The 21,094-nt window shown below is 40.4% G+C and overlaps 2 protein-coding genes and 2 non-coding genes across 4 annotated transcripts; all 4 read right to left on the bottom strand.

Moving 5' to 3' along the window:
• Positions 1-424: 424 nt before the first annotated feature.
• On the bottom strand, positions 425-11,274 carry naca (nascent polypeptide associated complex subunit alpha). Its single transcript, XM_085443104.1, has 9 exons — positions 11,191-11,274; positions 10,591-10,665; positions 2,799-4,898; positions 2,207-2,292; positions 1,922-1,999; positions 1,689-1,835; positions 1,388-1,516; positions 1,182-1,304; positions 425-986 (listed from the first exon to the last, which is right to left on the bottom strand). The coding sequence occupies exons 2-9, from the start codon at positions 10,658-10,660 to the stop codon at positions 972-974; spliced, it is 2,748 nt and encodes a 915-aa protein (XP_085299230.1). The 5' UTR covers positions 10,661-10,665; positions 11,191-11,274; the 3' UTR covers positions 425-971.
• Positions 1,057-1,131, bottom strand: LOC146684684 (small nucleolar RNA SNORD59). The gene has a single exon (XR_014917356.1). It is a non-coding gene; the product is annotated as a small nucleolar RNA SNORD59 (small nucleolar RNA).
• Positions 2,079-2,152, bottom strand: LOC146684683 (small nucleolar RNA SNORD59). The gene has a single exon (XR_014917355.1). It is a non-coding gene; the product is annotated as a small nucleolar RNA SNORD59 (small nucleolar RNA).
• Positions 11,275-12,221: 947 nt separating the features above from the next.
• Positions 12,222-20,698, bottom strand: prim1 (DNA primase subunit 1). Its single transcript, XM_085444234.1, has 13 exons — positions 20,456-20,698; positions 19,034-19,191; positions 18,845-18,951; positions 18,686-18,759; positions 18,454-18,590; positions 15,420-15,478; positions 14,960-15,069; positions 14,750-14,841; positions 14,533-14,665; positions 13,923-13,992; positions 13,729-13,841; positions 12,627-12,725; positions 12,222-12,521 (listed from the first exon to the last, which is right to left on the bottom strand). Exons 1-13 carry the CDS (start codon positions 20,562-20,564, stop codon positions 12,502-12,504), a joined length of 1,281 nt encoding a protein of 426 aa, XP_085300360.1. The 5' UTR covers positions 20,565-20,698; the 3' UTR covers positions 12,222-12,501.
• Between the last annotated feature and the right edge of the window lie 396 nt (positions 20,699-21,094).

The raw sequence follows: 21,094 nt of genomic DNA, 5'->3' as shown, positions 1-21,094 counted from the left end.
TGAATTTTCTTGTGCTTTTCCAGGGTCGGGTTGCGGGGGCATCAGCCTAAACAGAGAAACGCAGAGCTCCGTCTGTCCAGCCAGCTCCTCTGGGTTATCAAGGGGAACGTTGGGGTGTTCACAGGGCAGCCAAGAGTCCGTGTCCTGGGTCTACCCATTGGTCTCCCAGCAGGACACACCCAGGAGGCGCCCAACATATTGGTACTCTATATTAGCTTAACAGTTCTACCTTATAAATGTCACATTAAAACACTATACACAAAGTAAAAACAAGCAGATACAAATTTGATTATAGTTGTCTCAAATGACGCCGTCAGCAGTTCCTGAAAAAAATAAATAAATCCTTAAATCCTTTAAGGTCTGACAAAAGTACTCACTGTCATTTTGTGCAATTTCCTAAACAAATGAGAAGTTATGCATCAAGTCATTTCAGATTTATCAATTTTATTTTTTCCGAGAACAATGTGATACCTTCAGTCTTACACAAAGTCCACAAAACATGGAGAGATCTACAGTTTTTTTAGAGCAGGAATCCACATCCCCCACTAAATAAAACACCAACATTCTTCTACAGTCAAGTTTTCAGATTTTTACTGCAAAACAAAAAATAAAACTAGTGTCTCCATTATACCTCTGTGCTGTTAGCACTGTAACAGCTTCAAACCTAACCTGCAGTCTGTATGCTGGGCCTTCGTAAGAAGACAGGAGAGGAAAAAATAAAAATCTGAATGAACCCACACTACATATATACATTTCCCAGATTAGGACTGTGACTATCCCGGCCTTAACCAGACTAATAATTACACTTGCTCATACAGCAGAGCTCCATTTTCCCCACTAAAGAACCACAAACGAAACAAAATTTAATTTCATCAAGCCACGACTTTATTTCCATCTTGGGTATAAATTGTATAAATGAGTTTGGATTAAATCAGCAACCTTTCGTCAACTCTTCGTCGACAGGGTCCCCATTACATTGTCAACTCCTGCAAAGCAGCAAAAGCAAAAGTCAGTGGATGTGTAAATATTAGCTGATATAATTTTAAAGCTTTGCTCTCTTCTCAGGACAGAAATATTGGCTTCATATGAATCAGAAGAACGAAAGTCACTGTGTTAAATCATCACTTAAGAGCGCTGGAGAGTAAAGTGTTTAAATTGTTGATAGATAGTCAAAATCTCACCATGATGGCATTGACGATGTCGTTGTTGTTATTTTTCAGGGCCCGAACAGCCTTCGCCCTCGACACGTTGGCTTGTGACATGACGAGTTCGATGTCCTTGACCTCAACTCCGGTCTCATCAACCTATGAAAATAATCAATGCAAACATTAATCATCTCTCCAACACAAAGCCATGCCCATCTTCATTTGACTAAACTGCATCTCACCTCTTCTTCTTCGCTTTCCTCCTGTACTGTTGGCGTCTGTGTGTTTTCCTGGACGTTTGATACAGTTTCTCCCGGTACCTTGAATTTTTCTGCAGCGGCCAGCTGGGCTTGCTGGGAAAGATCTTCAATCTGAGGAAAGCAGTGAGGAAGTTAAGAGGTCAGCACATCATTTAGCAAAAATATTTAGCTTATGAATGCGGTGATGAAGTCCATTTGCCTGCATTACACAAAGCTAAGACTACACACACTCAGCAGCTCTACTGACAAACCCTGACAACTGGTATTGTTGTTGGCGCGTTACCTTAGCTTCCCCGAAGACGATGTATGTATCTGATGCAGGGCTCTTGTAGACATCTGGTTTGGTGATGACGAACAAGATGTTCTTTGACTTGCGAATGGTGACCCTAGTGACTCCTGTTACCTGCCTGAGACCAAGCTTTGACATTGCCTGAAAGAAATGGAAGTAAATTTATCAAATCTAATCTTTAGACGTACAGAATGTTTATAGAGCACTGAGTGAACTGGGACTGTTACCTTTCGTGCCTTCTTTTCACTGCGGCTCTGTTTGGCTTTGCTGACAGGTTCCTCATCTATTTCGGCAGCTGCTGCAAGCTAAAGTAGAATTTACATTAAGTGTTTTACACCAACGAGTAAATGCAGAATCAGCGATTAGATACGTTTTATATTCATCTCTTCTCAGGACAGAAAGGCTGGCTTCAGTAGGTTCAGAAGAACGAAAGTCACTGTGTAAATCATCAGTGAAGAGTCAATGACGGACACCTATACCAGTGAACACAATAAACCAGACTCAAGTCTCACCTGAGCTTGCTGTGTCTGTGTCTGTGCAGAGTCCTGTTCCTCCAGCTCAGGGACTGAGTCGTCGCTGTCCGACTCAGTGCCGGATCCTGTAGAGACCAACAGAAAAACTGTCACAATGTGCCACTTAGGTTACATGTGTACACCTGAAAGTTAATCTGAAGGTAAGCTGCACCAATATTGTGGAACAAAGTACTTCGATTCAAAACAGCACATTTTCTGTCATCTTATTACCATTATAGTAATTTTCCTCAGGACTTTGAGAACAATCTCTTTCCAGCCAAAAAAGCCATTTCCAAACTTGATCAGACAACACATGATAATACCAGCATTGACCTGCACTACATTTTAAACAAACAGTAACCAATAGAACTAATGCATTCCAAAACCAGGAGCACACTTGCCAAAATCTAATAGCATCTTATATTTTAGCATCTATAGGAGATATATTTATTTCGCAAGCTAACCTTTGTAAGAGAAAAGCATATTTAAGCATCCGAACATCTTTCAGAACGCTAACAGATAGAGAGGGGGGGGGGGGGGGAGAAACCCCAAAACAAACAGACGGCACAAGAGGAGAGAAAGGAGGAAATACCATTATTGTTCTTGTCGTTCACAGGCTCCATCTTGGCTGGGGTTTTAGCAGGTGTGGGGACAGGCTTAGGTGGCGAGACAGGTTGAGGAGGAGTTGAAGTAATTAACTCAACCTCAGGTTTAACAGGGGCAGGTTTTGCAACTGCCTCAGCAAACGTGAGTTTACGGGGAGCTGGGTTAGGAACAGCAGGCTCAACTGGAGTGGGCTTTAAGGGAGCAGGTGAAGGGTCTGCAACTGGTTTTACAGGTTTAGCAACCTCAGCTGATGCTGCACTAACATCCACCACTTTGGCTGGCTTGACATCTTCAGCTGGCTTATGTGCTGCAGCTGTCATGTTAACATCAGCAGGGGCAGACATGACCTCTGCGTTTGGCTTTGCAGCCTTAGGAGCTGCAGTTTTAATCTCTTCAGCTTGTTTAGGAACCTTGTTGGGGCCAGATTTGGCCTCAGCCACTGGCTTAGGTGTCTTCTTGGAGGCACATTTGGCTGCCTTAGTGGCCTCAGTGGTTGTAGAGTTGGCTTCAAACAGTGGCTTAACGGTCTCTGAAGGAGCAGGTTTGGCTTCAGCCGCTGGCTTAGCAGTCTGTGGAGGAGCCGGTTTGGCCTCGGCCGCTGCCTTCGCAGTCTCTGAGGGAGCCGGTTTGGCCTCGGCCGCTGCCTTCGCAGTCTCTGAGGGAGCCGGTTTGGCCTCGGCCGCTGCCTTCGCAGTCTCTGAGGGAGCCGGTTTGGCCTCGGCCGCTGCCTTCGCAGTCTCTGAGGGAGCCGGTTTGGCCTCGGCCGCTGCCTTCGCAGTCTCTGAGGGAGCCGGTTTGGCCTCGGCCGCTGCCTTCGCAGTCTCTGAGGGAGCCGGTTTGGCCTCGGCCGCTGCCTTCGCAAGTGGTTTAGCTACATTTGGGGCTTTGTCGACAGTTGCTGGCTTACTGGCCTCTATGGGAGCAGGTTTGGCCTCAGCTGTCTGCTTAGCAGTCTCAGTAGGCACAAGTTTGGCCTCAGCTACTGGCTTAGTTTCTGCAGGAGCAGGTTTTTCCTTGGCAGGTGGTTTAGTTCTATTAGAAGCTTTGTCAGCAGCCTCAGCAGAAGCAGTTTTGGCCCCAGGAGCTGGCTTAGCAGCCTGGGTAGGAGCAGGCTTGCTTGGGGTTTCCACCACAACCTCCTCAACTTTGCCAGGGTTTGCTGGTTTAGTCTTGGAACCTGCTTTAGGAGCTTTGACAGGAGCTGGTTTAGCAACATCATCAGCTACAGCTGATATTTCAGAAGACACCTTAGCAACTTCAGTGGGAGCTGATTTTACTGGGGCTGCTTCAGCAACCTTAACAGGCTTTGGCTTGTCTGCCTTTGGTTTAACTGGTGTCTTTGTAGCCTCTACAGGAGCAGAACTGCAGCTCTCAGCATTAGGCTTAGGAGATGTAGCAGGCTTTGTACCTTGTTTCTCAACAGGAGATGCACAAGCTGGCATTTTAACTGGTTTCTCAGGTGGGATAAGGGGAGGGAGCTCATCGTCAACAGATGCAATAAGTGGAGCATTTTTAAACGAGGTTGCTTTAACATCAGCTGACTTAGGAGGACTAGAGGCAATAGTATCTGAAAATGATAGTGGTGCTGCAACAGCAGGCTTTGAGGTAACTTTAAAAGCAGGTGGCACTGCACCAGCCTTTGTCGCACCTGGTGATGGGGTTTTTGTCTCACTCAGGGCAGGTTTAGCATCATCAGCTACATTATGCTTGAGGCTAGGCTCTGTTGGCTTTTCATCAACTCCTGTGGCCTTGCACTCGGGGACAGGAGCAGGCACAAATGCCTCTCCCTTTTTAGCCTTACCCTGTTTGCCAGCCTTGACAACTTTTGGGCCTGAACGGTTACCCTGATTAGCAGAGGAGCTGCCAGGTGAGGCAGCAAGGGGAGGTGACAATGGAGTAGAGGAGGGAGTTGATTTTGGCGAGGTAGGAGAGGACGAAGAGACAGACATAGAGGAACGCTTTCTTCTGCCAGGGACAGCCTTTGGGGCAGAGGCACCCTGTGCACTCTTGGCATTTTTGCCTTTGGGCTTAGCAGGGCCTGAAGATGCCTCAGGTTGCTTGGAGGAAGCTGGGGCAGGAGGTGTAGCTGAACAAAAAAAGATTCAAGTTTTTCTTTTGTTTTGATATTGGAGGTCTTTCTCATGCGGGTTAAATCAAGACCCAATCTTCTGGCTTATGGTTAGGAAAAAAAAGCATACCTCCCTTGAGTTGGATGCAAACAGCCACTCAATGTACAAGACACTAACTTCCACACTGAAAAACTATTTAGTGTAGACGCACATTTTACGAAATCACGCAACACAAACACAGCACCAATGAACTGGTACATCCAGTAAAAGCAAACACCAGGCAAAACAAACTAACCCAATTCAATTACATCCAAGTTTTTATTGAAATGGGTCATAATTATGCATTCGATTTACCATAATTTTTAAAAAACTACACTTTAGGCAAACAAATGTGTAAAAAGTCATGTAAGGATGGTAAAAAAGGACATTACACTGCATCAAAACAAGTCAAAGAATAACTACACTTTATGTCAATTATGATATACTTCCATAAAATTTAAACTCTCCCTTAAAAAAAGCCAGCAGCCTCAAGCAACTTGGCACCTTAGTGTTAAATGTCATCATGACCACATGCTGAATAGAAACAAGCCAACAAGATGTATTGAAAAGGTGGGGACCAAATAAATCATAAATAAACAAGAGGTGTTTAATGTGATTCTGGTTTCACAGAACATAAACCAACCTGAAAGGTGGCGGGTGGAAACAGGTTGGGCTTCAGATTTAGCGGCATCCATTGACTGAATGACCTCAGACAGAAGTATTACAGGCTCCGTCTTGTCAACGTTTTCATTTTGAGTATCCATGGTGACGTTCACGTCACCAGCATCTACTCCATCTTGAGCTGCATCCAAGCACATATTCTTTAAACCTTCTACCACAGTCTCTGCGTCATCGCTGGCCTTCCCATCTTCAGAAGTACAAAGCTTTGGATCAACTGAGATTTTTCCTCCAGGTACTCCTGACTGTTCTTCAGAAGTCAGCATAACCTCTTGGGTGGTCAATTCTTCGGCTGAAATGAAGAACTGATTTTCCTCTCCAGCAATAACTGCTCCTTCACAAATATGCAGCTCTGAAGAAACACTCACAGCCTCAGCAGATTGCAAAGACTCATTGAGAGGTGCCAAACCAGCTGAAGCTCCTGCTACTTCAGCAGTGAGCCCTTGCTGAGACAAAGGTATTGGGTTCAACCCACTTGCTTCCATTTCCCTGGTCACTTCTTGGTTTGCAGCTACACCATTTGCTTGGTCACAGGTAGCCTGACTGCGAGCTTCTTCTGCAGAAGCGCTCTCTTTAGCTTGAGCAGAGGTTTCTGGGGGGTTCTCCAGTGGGATTGCCTTGCTCGCAGTGGAAACAGCTATCACAGGAGGAAATTCATTCAATACTAAGAACATTGTGACGGGGTGTAGGGCATTCACCGTGATGACTTGAGGACCAAGACTACGAGCTTCAACACGACAAGGAAAAAAAAATAAAATAAAATTGTGCTCCACACGTGAAGAAGAATTTGTGTATGTGAGAAAGTTGCAGCAATGCAGGAATCAGCCCAGTTTTTTGTTGTTAAATATGCTCCCAAAATCCCCCCAAAACAAAACTGTGCTCAAGTCCTAAAATACGTGCAGTGTCCAAATGTGACAGGAAACAGCAGCATGTCAATTCAAAGTGTAAGACTCGATATACAGGACTGCACTTAGAAACCGCTGAACGAGATCACTTCACTGCTTCAGTAGCATTTCTTGACTAAATCAAAAGTACTCTTATACCAAGAGGAGATCAGTACAGGCAGCATTAGCAGATCTACAGGCAACATTACTATGAAATGTGTCTCTGTTAATTACCTCACAGCTTTTATCTTGAACAATATCCAGAACTCACCCAGTCTAAAGCTTCAGCCACTACACCTTTCCAGTCAAAGGTTAATTTGTGTTCCTATGAACGTCACATTGCTCCCTCTAGTCTAGAGCTGGGCGATAGAACGATAACGATATGTATCGCGATATAACTTTTACTCGATAGAGAAATTAAGCTATCGCGATAGACCTCGCCGCTCTTGTCCTCTTAAAATAAAAAAGAACAGCCAATCCAAACTAAGTAGCGCAGAGCCGAACCAATCACAGCCGCAGCGTCACGTCGCGTGACTTGTTACGTACAGCACAAGTGCCAAGCCGCACGTGTGTTTGTTTGGGAAGCAGCCAGCGGGTAATGGAGGAAATGAGTGTGCCGACTAGAAAAATCAACCGAGCGTGACCGAAGAGAAAACAGATGATGGTTCCAACGCCGGAGAGATTGTCGAACGGAAGAGCCATAGAAGTTCCGTAGTGTGAAGGTATTTCGGCTATTTCAAGTCTGACAAAAAACAGAGTAGCGTGCACTGTAAATTGTGCCGAAAGCAAGTCTGGAAATACAATAAACTGGTGCATGCGTCACACTGTGCGCCACGTTATTGTTTCGGTGAAATGAATTTCTACAATACTGTTACTGTTAATTCTACTCTCTACAGTGTTTAAATGCTTACATATACACAGTTACTGTTCCTCCACACGTACGACTCGGTTCTGCTTCTATGCCGCAGCTTTGTTTACTTTTTCCCACCGAGGCTTCTAGACTTCTGATTGGCCAACATTTCTGCACGGTTAGGAATCTAGCGCCACCTGCTGCTTTGGCATGTTCATAGCAGCGTTTTCCTTCATTTCTGCCTTTATGTGTGGACGGGATTATTTTTTAAAACAAACGGAAAATCTCCGTTTTCAAAAATACCCGTGTACGCGTGGACGTGGACAGTCTCTGACTGGAAGCGCTAATTCGTCATTTGGCTTTTGTCAGACTAAAGTAACTGTTAAAACTGTTTGAAAAGCTCAGCTATACAACAAGGAGAGATTGAGAATTTCCTTTTAGTTCTCAGTTTATTTGATATTGACAAAAGTTAGTCAGTTTTGTCTGTTCTTCTGTAAAACAAACTAAGATTTATTTTTAGAATTAATATTTTGTTTCTAAGTGGAATTGACAATTTAGTAGTCTGTTTCGTTTGTTCTATTTTGAAACTTAAACGCTTTAGCGGCTGCCTTTTGTGTAGTTTGCAATATTTGCCTTTATTTATCTGAAAAAGTCTCATGTTCCTTAACTCATTCACTGCCATTGACGTCTATAGACGTCAATTACGTTTTTCAATGGGAGGGGCTAGAATACAACCTCGGGCAGCTTGTCAGTGAATTTTATTTTTTCATATATTTGTAAATAAATTGTTTTGATAAAACATAACCTTTCTCAGTGTCATTTCTGTTTTATAGAAGTGAAAAACTATTTTATATGTTAGAGGTGTCACAAAGCAAGAAATATTAGTGTCAAAGGCACTTTTCTGCTTGAAATGTATTTTTCACAAAAAGCTCGTTTTCTCCCTTTTTTTGGTCAAAACAGGCATTTTTGGTGGAACCCACCTCTCTTCTACAGCTGATTACTAAAGAATGGAAAATGGTAGAAACAAGCTTTTTTTTGGATGAAAGAAGAGAGTCTGTTCTTCATTTTGGTAGGTTCAGCGTTTATATGATCATAACACACAGTTTTCTGTGGCTCTTCAAAAATGAGTAAAAATGCTCAAAAACCCTGGCAGTGGGGAGTTACCTGATTTGAAAATGGCTGGCAGTGAATGAGTTAAGTACATCTATCCTGTTGAACTTATTATGGGAAATAAATATTTAAATAAAAACAAGCTGCTGATTATTTCACATTTTACTTGTGAGCAACCGCACATTTAAATCTTACAAATATAGTTATTTGGCTTATATCGCGATAGATATCGTTATCGCCTGAAATGAAAAAAAAAACATATCGTGATATGAAAAAAATCTCATATCGCCCAGCTCTACTCTAGTCCAAACTGATCATGGGAGTACAATAAGACTGCAGTGCAGCATCTGCCATCACTCTGTTGTCTTAAATCTGCATGTTCAAAGTTCAAATAAATGCACAAAGCTACCTTTGCTACTCTTAGTCCTTCACCAATATCCAATTACATGGATAAAGAGAGTAAACAACAAATACAACCACTATGAAAATTACAATTCTGTATTTTACATAGTGTCCAACAAAAGTTACCAGCAGGCTTAAAGTTAAAAATAAAGTAGTATTCGTTTGAATTTGTCACAATGAGATGGCTTTATTTTTAAATGTATAACTTTGGAACATATTTCAGATCAATATATTTTAAGCTTTGAGCACCCTATCAACATATGTTCAGTCATTTCATGTCATCTGACTAAATGCTTTCAGTAAAACCAAGTCTGATTTCCCTATAAAAACAAACTTACAACAACACCAGATAACTATAATTGCCTTTCCTCCCTTTTCTGGTGAAAATGGCTTCGTGCAGGGGTGTCCGGCTCCAGTCCTCGAGAGCTACTGTCCTGCAGCTTTTAGATGCATCCTTGTTCCAACACACCTGCAGCAAATGAATGGCTTGCTACCGGGTCTGTTCCAAACATGATGGCATGCTCAAGAGGTAACCGAACCATGTGATTCAGCGGTGTTGGAGTAGGGATGCATCTAAAAGCTGCAGGACAGTAGCTCTTGAGGACTGGAGTTGGACATCCCTGGCTTGGTGTAACGCATACAGACTAACTTTCAAAATTATTTTAGTGTAATTTGTAGTAGTGCACTGAATCCCTTCTGTAGTGAGTGACTGCACTGCATAACATTGCATGGCCATCACGAATTAAACCGGTCTGTTCATGGTGGACTACAGTTTCAGTCCTTTTGTCCTACTAAGTTTATATGTTTTATAATACCACCAAACAGACTTATTGCCATCATTAAGGTCTGTGCTGTACTGTCAGGGTTTTTCAGACTTTAAAACTGGCCTTTTTAAGTCCAAGTCTAATTTCTGAGCCTTTTTCTTCAATTTAATGCATGAGACACATTCTTTAGTCAGAGGCCAAGCTCTGTTTGATATGTGGCAAAAACTCTGCAGGAAAAGCTTACATTTTTTTCCACCAAAAACCACTCTGTCTTCCACAATAAAACCACTGGGACAGATAAAAACATTTTCCAAGTGGGGCTTAATTTACTCAAGCATATAATGCACTGTTGTTTATCAAATTGCTGCAAACAACAGGAAATTGCATAGACTTTTGTTAAGGCAACAGACTCATTCGTTTAAACTGCAGATTAAACAACGTACTATTGCTGCAGACAACCTGCCCTAAACAAGTATAACATGTGCTTAAAAGCACAGTTTTCTTCAACGAAAATAGATGGTTTATAAAGTGCTGCTAAAGCAAAATTGTAATGTCACATGAAAATAATTACACAACACACAATGCCACTACTTTGTCACACCTAGTTGGTTTTCAAGGCATTCATCATGCACATGGAAAACCACACTTAACACCATGCATTGTGTCCCAAATCCAGCTATCAGCGCAAGTCACCACACGCATTTGTGAGCCTGTGTTTAAATGAAAGAAAGGGGTCCTGGATTAGCGTTTACTGCCGCAAATCCCCTCAGTGTGGGCATACATTCTGCTCCAAACACACGTATTATTAACTGTGTTTTAGGGCCGGACGTCCCCAACACACAGCTGGTGAGTCACCTGTTACGTCAAGTCAGGGTCCTGCCAGCCGAGTTAACTCCCTAAACCCCGAGCCTCTCATCCAGAACCCCACTCTCTAATATGCAGCACTGCATGCAGGTTGTGAGAAATCCAAAAATATACGAACCAGTCTCGACTTGAGGCTGCTGCATCTCCTGTTCGGTGACTGGGACCGTTTCTGTGGCTTCACCAGGCATAGTTGCTGCGGAGAAAAATAAGGATTAGATATTTAGTTAGTTGCATAAGTCGGGACATATGAGCTCCCCAACATAAGTGACTGTTAATACACCGACTTGAAGTTGTCATAACTAGCTGAATAGGCCATAATGAACCCATGCTTTAGCCCGCAGGCTTAGTGTTAGCTCAAGTTAGCCTCAGCATGGGGAAGCTCGCTGCTAATAACCCAGTCTACCGCATTTTTCTCCAAATTCATCCTCTTTAAAGTGACCTACTTGTTGTCACTCAAATATCTCCCTCATCTCAGGCCACCTAACTCACTGCGGCCCTGACAAGGTGTGAGCGGACTGCAAGACATCATGCTCCCCCATTTTGAGCCGGTAATCAGCGGAACAACGACACATTTATCACCGAGTAGAGAGCCCACACAACGGTAATAGTTGTACGGATATAATGACTCTACATTCAATAAACACGCCAACCCTTTGATTCAGGTGGGAATGAGTAAAAAACAGCTGGATGATGTTGGATTATCAGCGGAGACACTCACCGACTCAGGACGTTATATCCAAGATGGCTGTGAGAGAGAACTTCTGACCTCCGCCTCACGATAATATCCGCTTCAGCCACAATTTCTACTTCCGGGTTATTTAAAGGCAAAGGCCTCGTTTGTTTAGCTTTATCCTACCGCGAAACACAGGAATACAAACAAAACTCAAAGCTTAATGTAATAACATTTCCAATAGTACTATAGTGAAAGAGGAAAGAATTCTATTCTCTGAAATTAAATCAATAAATTTAAGTCACAAATACCCAAATATTCCCTCAGATTGTCAGGTCTCAAAAAATGAAAAATAAAAGAAGAAAAAATGCTTTGGGCTTATACAGTTTTACAACAGTAAAAATGTTTGGGTCTTCATTTATTTATTTATTGTCCCCCATGGGACAAAGAATATCCCTTTATGGCATATTGGTGCAGCTGAAGGCAAAAACAAAATAAAAAAATAGAAGGGCTGTGTTTAGGTGCTGGAAAAATTAAAAACTTTTGAGATTAAAGTAATAGATTTTTGAAGAAAAAAAACTTGGTTAGAAACAAAATGGCCAACACCTGCCAAAACTGAAGGCAAAGATATATTTGAAAATATACATATTTTGAAAAAACATAACATGTCAAAACAGAGAAAAACCTGGAAAATCATATTTTCCATGGAGTTTCAGTTTTTGAAGGATGAAAATTAATTTGAAAAGAAATGTGTTGTAGTAAAATAATGTTAGAACATGAAACAGAAATCATAACATACCTAAATCTCGCATTGCAGTATAATTCATGCATGTAACTCGCTAGGAAGGAACAGTAAACATTCAGATTGAATGGACTCACAGGAACTGCTGAAACTCTCATTACATGGACTAGATAGTTACAGATGTTATCATTAAAGCCTATAACCTGAATATTACAGATTTGAGGCAGAGTCCCTGCTTACACATCAACAGGACTCCTCATCTTTAAGCTTCAATGGATTAAGTGAATCATGTGAGAAACCCTTTAAAAAAAAAAAAATTAAATAAAGGAAGACAAAGTGTTTGCAAGAGTAGAAATACTGAATTTATTCATCACAAATACAGCCAACAATTAGACAAATAAAACTTTACTGTGAAATTTTATGGTAAAAAATCAGGGATTTATTAAGCATTTTATTAAATGTTTTATCAGCGAGTCTTTTATTACAAAGCATAATAAAACAGATTCTGGCAAAATTAATGTGTAGTAGAAAAATGGCACCAAAAACACCACAAAGCATAATTAGCAACATTAGCCAACAGGACGTTGTTCTGAGGTGTCACCTTCTGATGATCCAGTTCAGAATTCTTTCTGAAGATCTGAAGGAGAAAAAAAGGAAGAAAAGCAAAATGATTAAAAGTTGCTGTAAATTTTCTGTTTAATCTATTAAAAAAAAAAAGAAAAAGAAAAAGAAAGAAACCTACCACTGTTTCTGAGACGCTCTCCTTTCCATGAACGAGCCATTCCATCCAGAAACTGGTCAAAGTATTTTATGTACTTCGCCAGGCTGGTTCTTTTGTAATCTGAGACGAAATGTAGTAAAAGTAGCATTAGCTGAAACACTCAGATAAATCAAAGATATGTTTAAATATTTACACTATATGAATATAGTAACAATAAAGTTACTATATAAAGTTCCAATTTTGGGGGGGAACTTTATACTCCAATGCACCAGTCATTCATTCAGGTGTACATAGATTTTGAAAAGTTGTGACTGAATGCAGTTTCTAGTGAAATTAGTCACAAGTTTGCTTTTTAATTGCTTTGGTTGCTAGAAGATTATGCAGTCATGTATAGTTAACATGGGAGACACCGACTTGTCTGCACTTACACTCAACTATTTGCAGTGAAATTGTGAAAAATGCGATGTAAACCAGACATGGAGAATGATCACCTTCAGAGTAAAAGTTCCACCATTTGAGATATGTTGTGTTACAGCAGTTAGGCACAACTTTTAATTTAAAGGCAAAATGTACATAAATAGTATTAACTTTGCTACCCAAAATGTTCATTTTTATCCAGATGACAACATTTCATATGCCACTAGCTCTTCCCTTGATCTGGTCCTTCAACATCTTTTGGCTGTTTTTGATGCATTTCATAATTCTGCAACAGCAAGCAATTATGCAAACAATAGGTGATCTTATAGCAACCACAACAATCATAAGATTTTGGATGAAGCACGCCCTTTGCAAACAATCTCGCCTAGCAACAGCCAGCAACCTTCAGCAACCATGTGCCACTTTGCAGGGGAATTGAAAGTTTTTGGATCGCTTACTAGTGACTAGGCCTGTACGTCTTAGCCAATTATGTGTAACGAGCATTTTTTAGAGTGCCGATGATTATTTTACATCACATGATCTTTACACTCAGAAAAAACCATCATGCCATTAAGAAGACCCTAGCCCCCAAAACACCTTATGTCAGCCCATTTAAAGGCCTGAAGATTTCAGTTTTATGTGCTGTCCAGGTGTATTTTAGGTAAAAGTTTCAGGTAGATCTTTGCATTTTTCTTTCCCCCAGCACCTCTGCTCTTGCGCTTCTCTATTGCATCTTTCTCGTCTGCCTTCTCCTTCGCATCCTCCAATTTCTCTTTCTCTTCGCCTGGCCTGGGCCGATCCAACTCCTCACAGATCAGACTACAACAAGATAAAACAAAAGTCTTCATGAGGATCACTCACATGCTGCAGACAACAGAGCACCAAACATTAAATTGTTACCTGATCGTGGGCACAGAAAAGGGATCAAATTTGTCTAATTCACTGACATCTATGGGAACAGAAATGCGGCCTGGACAGAGAGAGAGAGAGGACACAGTTTTATACACTCATACTTAAGTCAGATTAAATCAACCTGGTGACAAAGAAAAAAGATCCAAGGTCCTCTGAGTTTGGAGGTATATCAATAAAAAGCCTTTAATATTACACAGCTGACATTTCAGGAATAAAAACCTTGATATGAATGACAGAATATCATTTAACAGAATGAAGAAGCCAATATTTTATATCCATCCAGTGTAAGCTTTTATTATTTATGTTATTATTTTCATTCATTTAAAAACAGAATTTTATATTTACTTGGGTTATCTTTGTCTAATATCAAAATGTATCTGATTATCTGAAACATTTAAGTCTGACAAATATGCAAAAATATAGGAAACAAGCAAGTAACTGTATTTTTGTCTTCTTGTTTACAATCATGTACATGTACAGTATGACTCTTGACTCCAAGGAGCACCTTTGCCCAAAAAGTGTGATACAATATTACTAGCATGTACTCTTAGCAAAGGCCCAGACATTTCCAGTACAAGCCTCTTTAAAGTATGCTCACCTGTTTTGGGGTGTACACTGAAAGGACTCTTCAGCAGATGGTTCACACCTTTGCTGACGTTGGCGTCAAGCCGTGGGTAACAATACTGCAGCATGATTTCGTTTTCAAAGTACTGGCCCTTCTTTGCAGTGCTCTTCAAGGAGACAGATTGTAAGACCATAAGCCCTTCTGTTCTAATGTGTAAAACAATGTAAAAACTGTGAGCGAAGTTACCAACCTGTTTCCTTAAAGCCTCTTCCTTAATCAGTTTCCAACGTTTCTCAGGCTTCTTCTCCTTTTCGAACTCCTGCTGTAGGTAGCTTCTGGCATGTAATATATAAAGTCAAGTCACTTTCAACAAGATCTTTGAACTCTTTGCCAACAAATGTCTATAGGTCCAATCAATTACTTTATGCGGCAAATATGCGGTAAACTAAGAAAAGGATATCCTCAGGAACGAGTGCCAGCACTTTTTCTACAGACTCCTTGCTTCCCATCAGGTCCTGGTCATGTAGTGCATATCGGCTAAAGTATTCCTTTACCACTTCCAGAGACTTGCTGTGAAAAAGAATCACAATTTTAAAAAGCACAGAGTGCACTGTACCCAAGTGTGTGTAACCAGTGATCCCTGTATGCAGGCATGGTGATCACTGTGCTCACAACTGCACCCAAGCACAGAAATCCAGGACAGCTGTCTCAGTGAAAGTAATTAGCAAATTCACAAGGCAAACAAGAACACAGTGTGTCACTGCTTACAAAAATGGTCCTAATTAAAAATGATGCCCAGAGATTGTGTTGATGAAAGAGAGACAAAGCAAGAGAAATACTGAAAAATAAATGGGTACAATCTTACTGGAACACAGACACAGACTATAAAAGACAAACACCAAAATGTATCAAACAGTTACCTGATAAAAGGGTGAATTGGTTCAGTCAGCACTACTTTCTTTATGGTTTCATCACCACCCTACAAAACATCACATTTTTAAAATCAAACATTGCAGGCCATTTGAGGAAGATACATTTCACTAATATGCTGCTCATGAAACAAGACAAGACAACAGTCTGATTAACAATCAAATCAGAGTCTTAAGACTGTGCAGATGTAAGGAAAACAGTCACATCTTTTAACTCAATAAGTACCATATTACAGAGTTCATCCACATTTCTCAGGGTCAAATTCAAGCACTTTTTAAGCACTTTCAAGGTCCACTTTCAAGCTTTTCCAGCACATTACCCATAAAAAGAATGCATGTTTCACTTAACATTTAGGGTACAAACTCAAAAAACGCATTTCTCTTAAAAATTAAGATTTACAAATGTGAACAAATCAACTTGTTAGAGATATTCTCCACTTGAAAAGAAAAAAAACATCAATCCCATAAAACAAGAAAACTGCGCCAAACACCACAATAATACACAGCAAGGCCAAATTAATAAGTCTTCTCATCAGATATTGACTCTTCTTTAGTATGTGGCACAAAAAAATAGGAGACAGATGTTTGTTTGTTTTTAACTAGTTAATCACCCACGCCCCCAAAAATGGGGGCAAAAGGAAGATTACCTTTAATCTGTTATAACACGAGGTCAGAAATATAAGTGCCGACAAGAGTAGTGTCCACAGAAACCTCTGAATCTCAACTAAAATCTCATATAAACCATTTCTACAAACACCAAACATTTTAGAGCAGTTACGTCACCATGAATCTGGACAGGTAATATCCATATTTTAATTTATGATTTTCTAGAGTTAAATGTGAACCAAAGCATATTTTCAAAGGTGTTACATGCTATAAAATACTTTTAAAAATTAGGCGAGGGATATAAAAAAAATCAAATTTTTCTATGTTTGAGTCACAGCGACGTTGACATAGTAACATCTGCAGTAATATTTACACGTCTGATGACATCTCACAAGTGTTACCTTTATTTTTGATACCAAGACTATTTACACAGACTCTGTAACAGCAGAGAAATACTCCATTTATTTTGGTCATTTCATTTTCGAGCAGAAAGCTCAGAAAACCCCTGAGGGCCTAACAGGTTAAAGTTAATTCCCAACAAAACCAACTTTAAGTTGTTTAACTACATTGTCTGTATTACTGTAAAAGTCATAAATGATCACCTTTAAATTGTTTGTGCTAATAACACCATTTACAATAAGACAGGCATGGAGCACTGACTGGGAGAGGCTTTGAACAGATGACATAGTTCGATTCAACATATAAGACTTTAAGAATGCACAAGCATCTACCTAAAATCTATTTATTTAGTCTATCATCTGTGATATTATTAGGTACAATTATAATGAGCCCCACTGAGCTTGAAGCCATTTATAATTTATAACAATAATCAGATTTTGAATGAAAGCGAGGGAACTTGGGTAGCACAAAAAAGAGGCTATTCTTTGTGCCCATGTAGATCAGTCCCTCTTATTACCATTATTTCTTTAAGCCTTAAGTTGGCTAGTTAAGTATCGGACTAATGTTTAAAGCTTTTACTTGAGTGAAGTAACTTACATTACTGCTACTGCTAAGTAATGTTAGCCAAATTCACAGCATATTCTATAAATCACCATGTCATAACTAACTGCTATAATAGCGCTGCCGTACTAGCACGATCGGATATCGTCGTGTTGGTGTTGTTCACAGATCATCATACTAAATGTTGTTCCAGGCTCAACATTGCAAATGACCAATCAGAATGTTGTGACGTCATACTTTTGCGACTTCGGGAAAAACCGCCGTAAAACAAAAAACTGTACTTAAGCTGCGAGAAACCGCCTCTGTCCGCCGATCAACGGACCCTGACCCTAACCCTTTAATAAACGGTAAGCAAAACTGATATTGTCCTTGCAACATTGGAATTTCATAAATGCACGAATGGCTTGGCGCGCAAAAGAATAACGTCACAACAATGTGATCGGTCACTTGCAATGTTGAACCTGGAACAACATTTTCATGATGATCTGGGAACAACACCAACACGACAATATCAGATCATCCGCCGTGCACCCATCACATTCAGTGCATTTCAATCATTTCTCCAGCAAGTTTGATAGCTAGCAAAATAATAATAGTTTTAAAAATTTGCACGTGTTATGTACACATTCTCAAAAATGATTTACTAGGACTCACCTATCATGTGACTCGAGAGCGCAAAGTCTACCATTGTCATTTCTATCAAACACTCATTAAAACGGCAATCTCCAGGCATGTTAGCGCACGCACCCCCGAGGGGCGGGTCACACATTGAAACAGACTGACATGCAGAGGTGCTACGCAGCTCAGTCGGAGAAATTTTGCTTTTAGAATTTGCGACTCATTTTCTTTCTCTATCTGATAAGAAAACTATTCAGTCAGATAGTTATTTGTGGTGAATGAAATACAGTTTCAAGCACTTTTAAGCACCACATCTGAAATTCAAGCACTTTTCAAACCTTGAAAAGACAATATTAAAATTCAAGCATTTTCGAGGATTTCAAGTACCCGTACGAACCCTGGTATTAGTCTCTTTTTAATAATGCTCTTTTTATTTTGTTTTAAGAGTCTTAATATTTGTACTTCATGTCTGTCTATCACATGCTGTTCTAGCTGTTGTGTGGTCTGTTCTATGAATCCACATGAAGCACATTGTAATGTAGGTGCGACACTTTGTTTAATTATAATAATCATAGTTCACCTTATTATAGTAGTCTTATTTGGTCTGGCAGGAAAAGTAGCTTTTGGTGGTTTATGAGCAATGCATCAATTGACTGACTTTTCTCTAACTGCGTTACATTCAAATTATGTTTTAGCAATCCCAACCTGTCCACTGTGGTTATATCCAATAACATCTGTTAATTACAGTTTCTAAAAAAAGAAACAAAAAACTTGAATTGATTAGGTTTGGAAGTAGAAAGTACTTACAAAGGACTTCTATTAAAAGTTGAAGTACTCGTACCTTGACCAGGCTGAGGTATTCTGTCACAGCAGAGCGTGCTGCTACAGTTAGTTTCCGGGCAGCTTCATCACACACCCAACAATGTACTCCTCTTCTGCCAGAATAAACCCACAGACGGTGCTGGAAACCAAAGTCATCTGGAAGTAACACAAAAACCAGCACATGCTTGATGAGAATTTCAACAAAAATCCACACAAGCTGTCACCTGGCACTGAATCTGTGATGACCAAACCTTGAAGAGCTCTATCCAGGATACGGATGGCGATGGTCATTAAGGTCCAGCACTTGGAGCAGATGTCAGCAGCACTAAAATGACAGTTTTAAAGTGTTATGTGGGCGATGAAACGGTCAGGATATTCTGCGACAGGAAATAAATACATAATTCACCTACCTGCAGCAGCTTCGGACGTCATCATAATCTGTCATATCGATATCAAACACAAGCTCCTTCTCCAGAGCCTGGAAGGTCCCCGACTTCACAGTGTTGTGTTGACTTGGCTGTGGGCAACAAAGGGAGACAAACATACTCCATACATATGTCTGCTGTGATGCACAAACTCTGTAAGGTGTGGAAAATTACCCTGTGGCTGTACACTGCTCCCACGTCGATCTTGTAGGGGTTCATCTTCTGCATTTCTTTCTCCAGCTCATTCTGCGTGCTGAACGACTGGTAGCGTACATAGATGTCATCTTTCAGGGTAAACGAGAACTCGCGATTTTGAAAGTAGTTTTTCTGCACTGAGATTGTACAAGAAAAACAAAAACAAATAACACAACAAGACACACACACATTAGTCCTGTATTTGGGCATTTTTAACTCTTTGTCTAACTCTTAATAGTTTTACATGTCAGCATCACAGAGCAGTGGATCCTGGCTAAATTGTGAACTGCACTTTTACGGTTTCATTTATAAGCAAATGTTACAGAATCAGAATCAGAATACTTTATTAATCCCGAAGGAAATTAGGGTACAGTACTGCATCCATCCAAGTCAGTAGATGTAATACAAAATAAATGTCTGTGAATGAGAGGGAGACAGGTGTAACAGTGAAGCTGCAAGGAGGAGCAGTAGTAAAGGTGGATATATTTATACATCTGCAGTTACAATAATGGCTAGTGCACAACAGAGGTCAAGAAGAGAGTGCCGGCATGGAAGTGACAGAAGGATAGCAGCAAGAGTGAAAGGGAAGGTCTGCTAAATGGTAGTGAGATCTGTTGTATGAATTGGAGACAGGGGCACTGTCAAAAAGTAAGGAGGTTGATCCAGAGGTGGCAGAGATGAAGATTCTCAGGTTTTTATTGAGAGTGACCAGGAGACAAAGAGAGCCGAGATGGACGTATGCACAGAAGGGACAGTGAATGTACTGGGAAAAGGATTTTGAATATGGAGGTGACAAGCAGGAGGAAAAGAGGAAGACCACTGTGCAGCTTCGTAGATGTACTGAAGGAGGACATGCAGAGGGCTGGTGTGACAGAGGAGGATGTCAGGGACAGGGTATTATGGAGGAAGAGGATCCACTCTGGTGTTAAATGGCATAAAAATCAATAAAAGTGATGAATGCTCACATTTTTCTGCAGATCAGCCGTGTGTCTAATGCAATGTTTATGCTGGATAAATGATAACTTGCTGAAAACGTGAATTATTTTAAAACACTTCGAACAAAACAAACATTTGTTTCATAACTGGCTAGAGGCTTATTTTAAACACGAGTATCTGACCAGAATTTCAGCATCCCTGTTAAATAACAGCATTACTATAGATTCATAGGGATACATAAATACAAAATCATTTTACTTTTTACTGATGAATGTAGAGGCGTTAATATCAAGCTAGAATGGTTGAATAGGATGACTTACTTAAGTTGGAAGAAAGTCAAATCCAGAATAATTCTACCATTTTAGTGCCTAACAAAACACGTAGCTTCCTACATAACACAACACAGATCAACGTCCACAGTTATTTAGCCGCATTTATGCTAGGTTTCCATGCCTGTGTACTCACCTCCTCCGTAGCTCAGCCAGCGGTAATACTGGGAGAATGGGAAAAGCCGCCGGTAGTACAGCGGTAAAAGGTCCGGCAGAGAAGCCGGATCATAGTCTGATGATGGCATAATATGGTAGCAAAAATTAGCTTTGGATGTAAAGATACGGTAAAATATTGTCAAGACGCTAGCTACACTGTGACAGCTCACTGTGTTGTTTTACGCCGAGGGTAGCGCGGGAAAACTCTCAAGCAACGGACAAAACCAATGACACAAGGTTGGGACAGTGACATCACCACAACCCGGAAGTTGAAAGGCAAAAAATATATTTTCCGTCACCCGTTTCCCTTTTAGGCCATAAAAAATCAACGAGGACAAAATCATCCAGGGTAATCAGAATTTTTTAAACTATTGCTGCATCGAAACGTTTCTATAACACTCACAATGGCTTTCCTTCTTTCTTTCTTATGGTTTTACTTAACCTTGTAATATTAGTCCTAGAAGCTTACAAAAGGCGGACGTGACGCCAATGAAGAGAGGTTCATGGGACATGTAGTCGTTTGGCAGCAATAACTACAAAATACAATATGACAAAATAAAAAAGCTGTGGTAAACATTATAAATTAATTATTTAAAAAATAAAGTAGCTCAATGAGTAA

The sequence above is a fragment of the Copadichromis virginalis genome, linkage group LG20 (assembly GCF_057382275.1).
Source record: "Copadichromis virginalis isolate Kocher_CV1m ecotype Utaka linkage group LG20, C_Virginalis_male_GT1.1, whole genome shotgun sequence".
Taxonomy (NCBI): Eukaryota; Metazoa; Chordata; class Actinopteri; order Cichliformes; family Cichlidae; genus Copadichromis; species Copadichromis virginalis.
Note: the sequence above shows the minus strand (reverse complement) of the source record. Positions and strands in the feature narration are given on the sequence as shown.

Excerpts from the sequence above, each read along its gene's own strand:
- naca (XM_085443104.1), bottom strand. The coding sequence starts at position 10,660 with ATGCCTGGTGAAGCCACAGAAACGGTCCCAGTCACCGAACAGGAGATG. Across the intron at positions 2,000-2,206 it reads CACAGACACAGCAAGCTCAG|CTTGCAGCAGCTGCCGAAAT; the intron begins GTGAGACTTGAG and ends ATTCTACTTTAG. Across the intron at positions 1,517-1,688 it reads TCGTCTTCGGGGAAGCTAAG|ATTGAAGATCTTTCCCAGCA; the intron begins GTAACGCGCCAA and ends TGCTTTCCTCAG.
- prim1 (XM_085444234.1), bottom strand. The coding sequence starts at position 20,564 with ATGCCATCATCAGACTATGATCCGGCTTCTCTGCCGGACCTTTTACCG. Across the intron at positions 18,591-18,685 it reads CCTGGATAGAGCTCTTCAAG|ATGACTTTGGTTTCCAGCAC; the intron begins GTTTGGTCATCA and ends TGTTACTTCCAG. Across the intron at positions 12,726-13,728 it reads AGAGAAGCGCAAGAGCAGAG|ATTACAAAAGAACCAGCCTG; the intron begins GTGCTGGGGGAA and ends ATTTCGTCTCAG.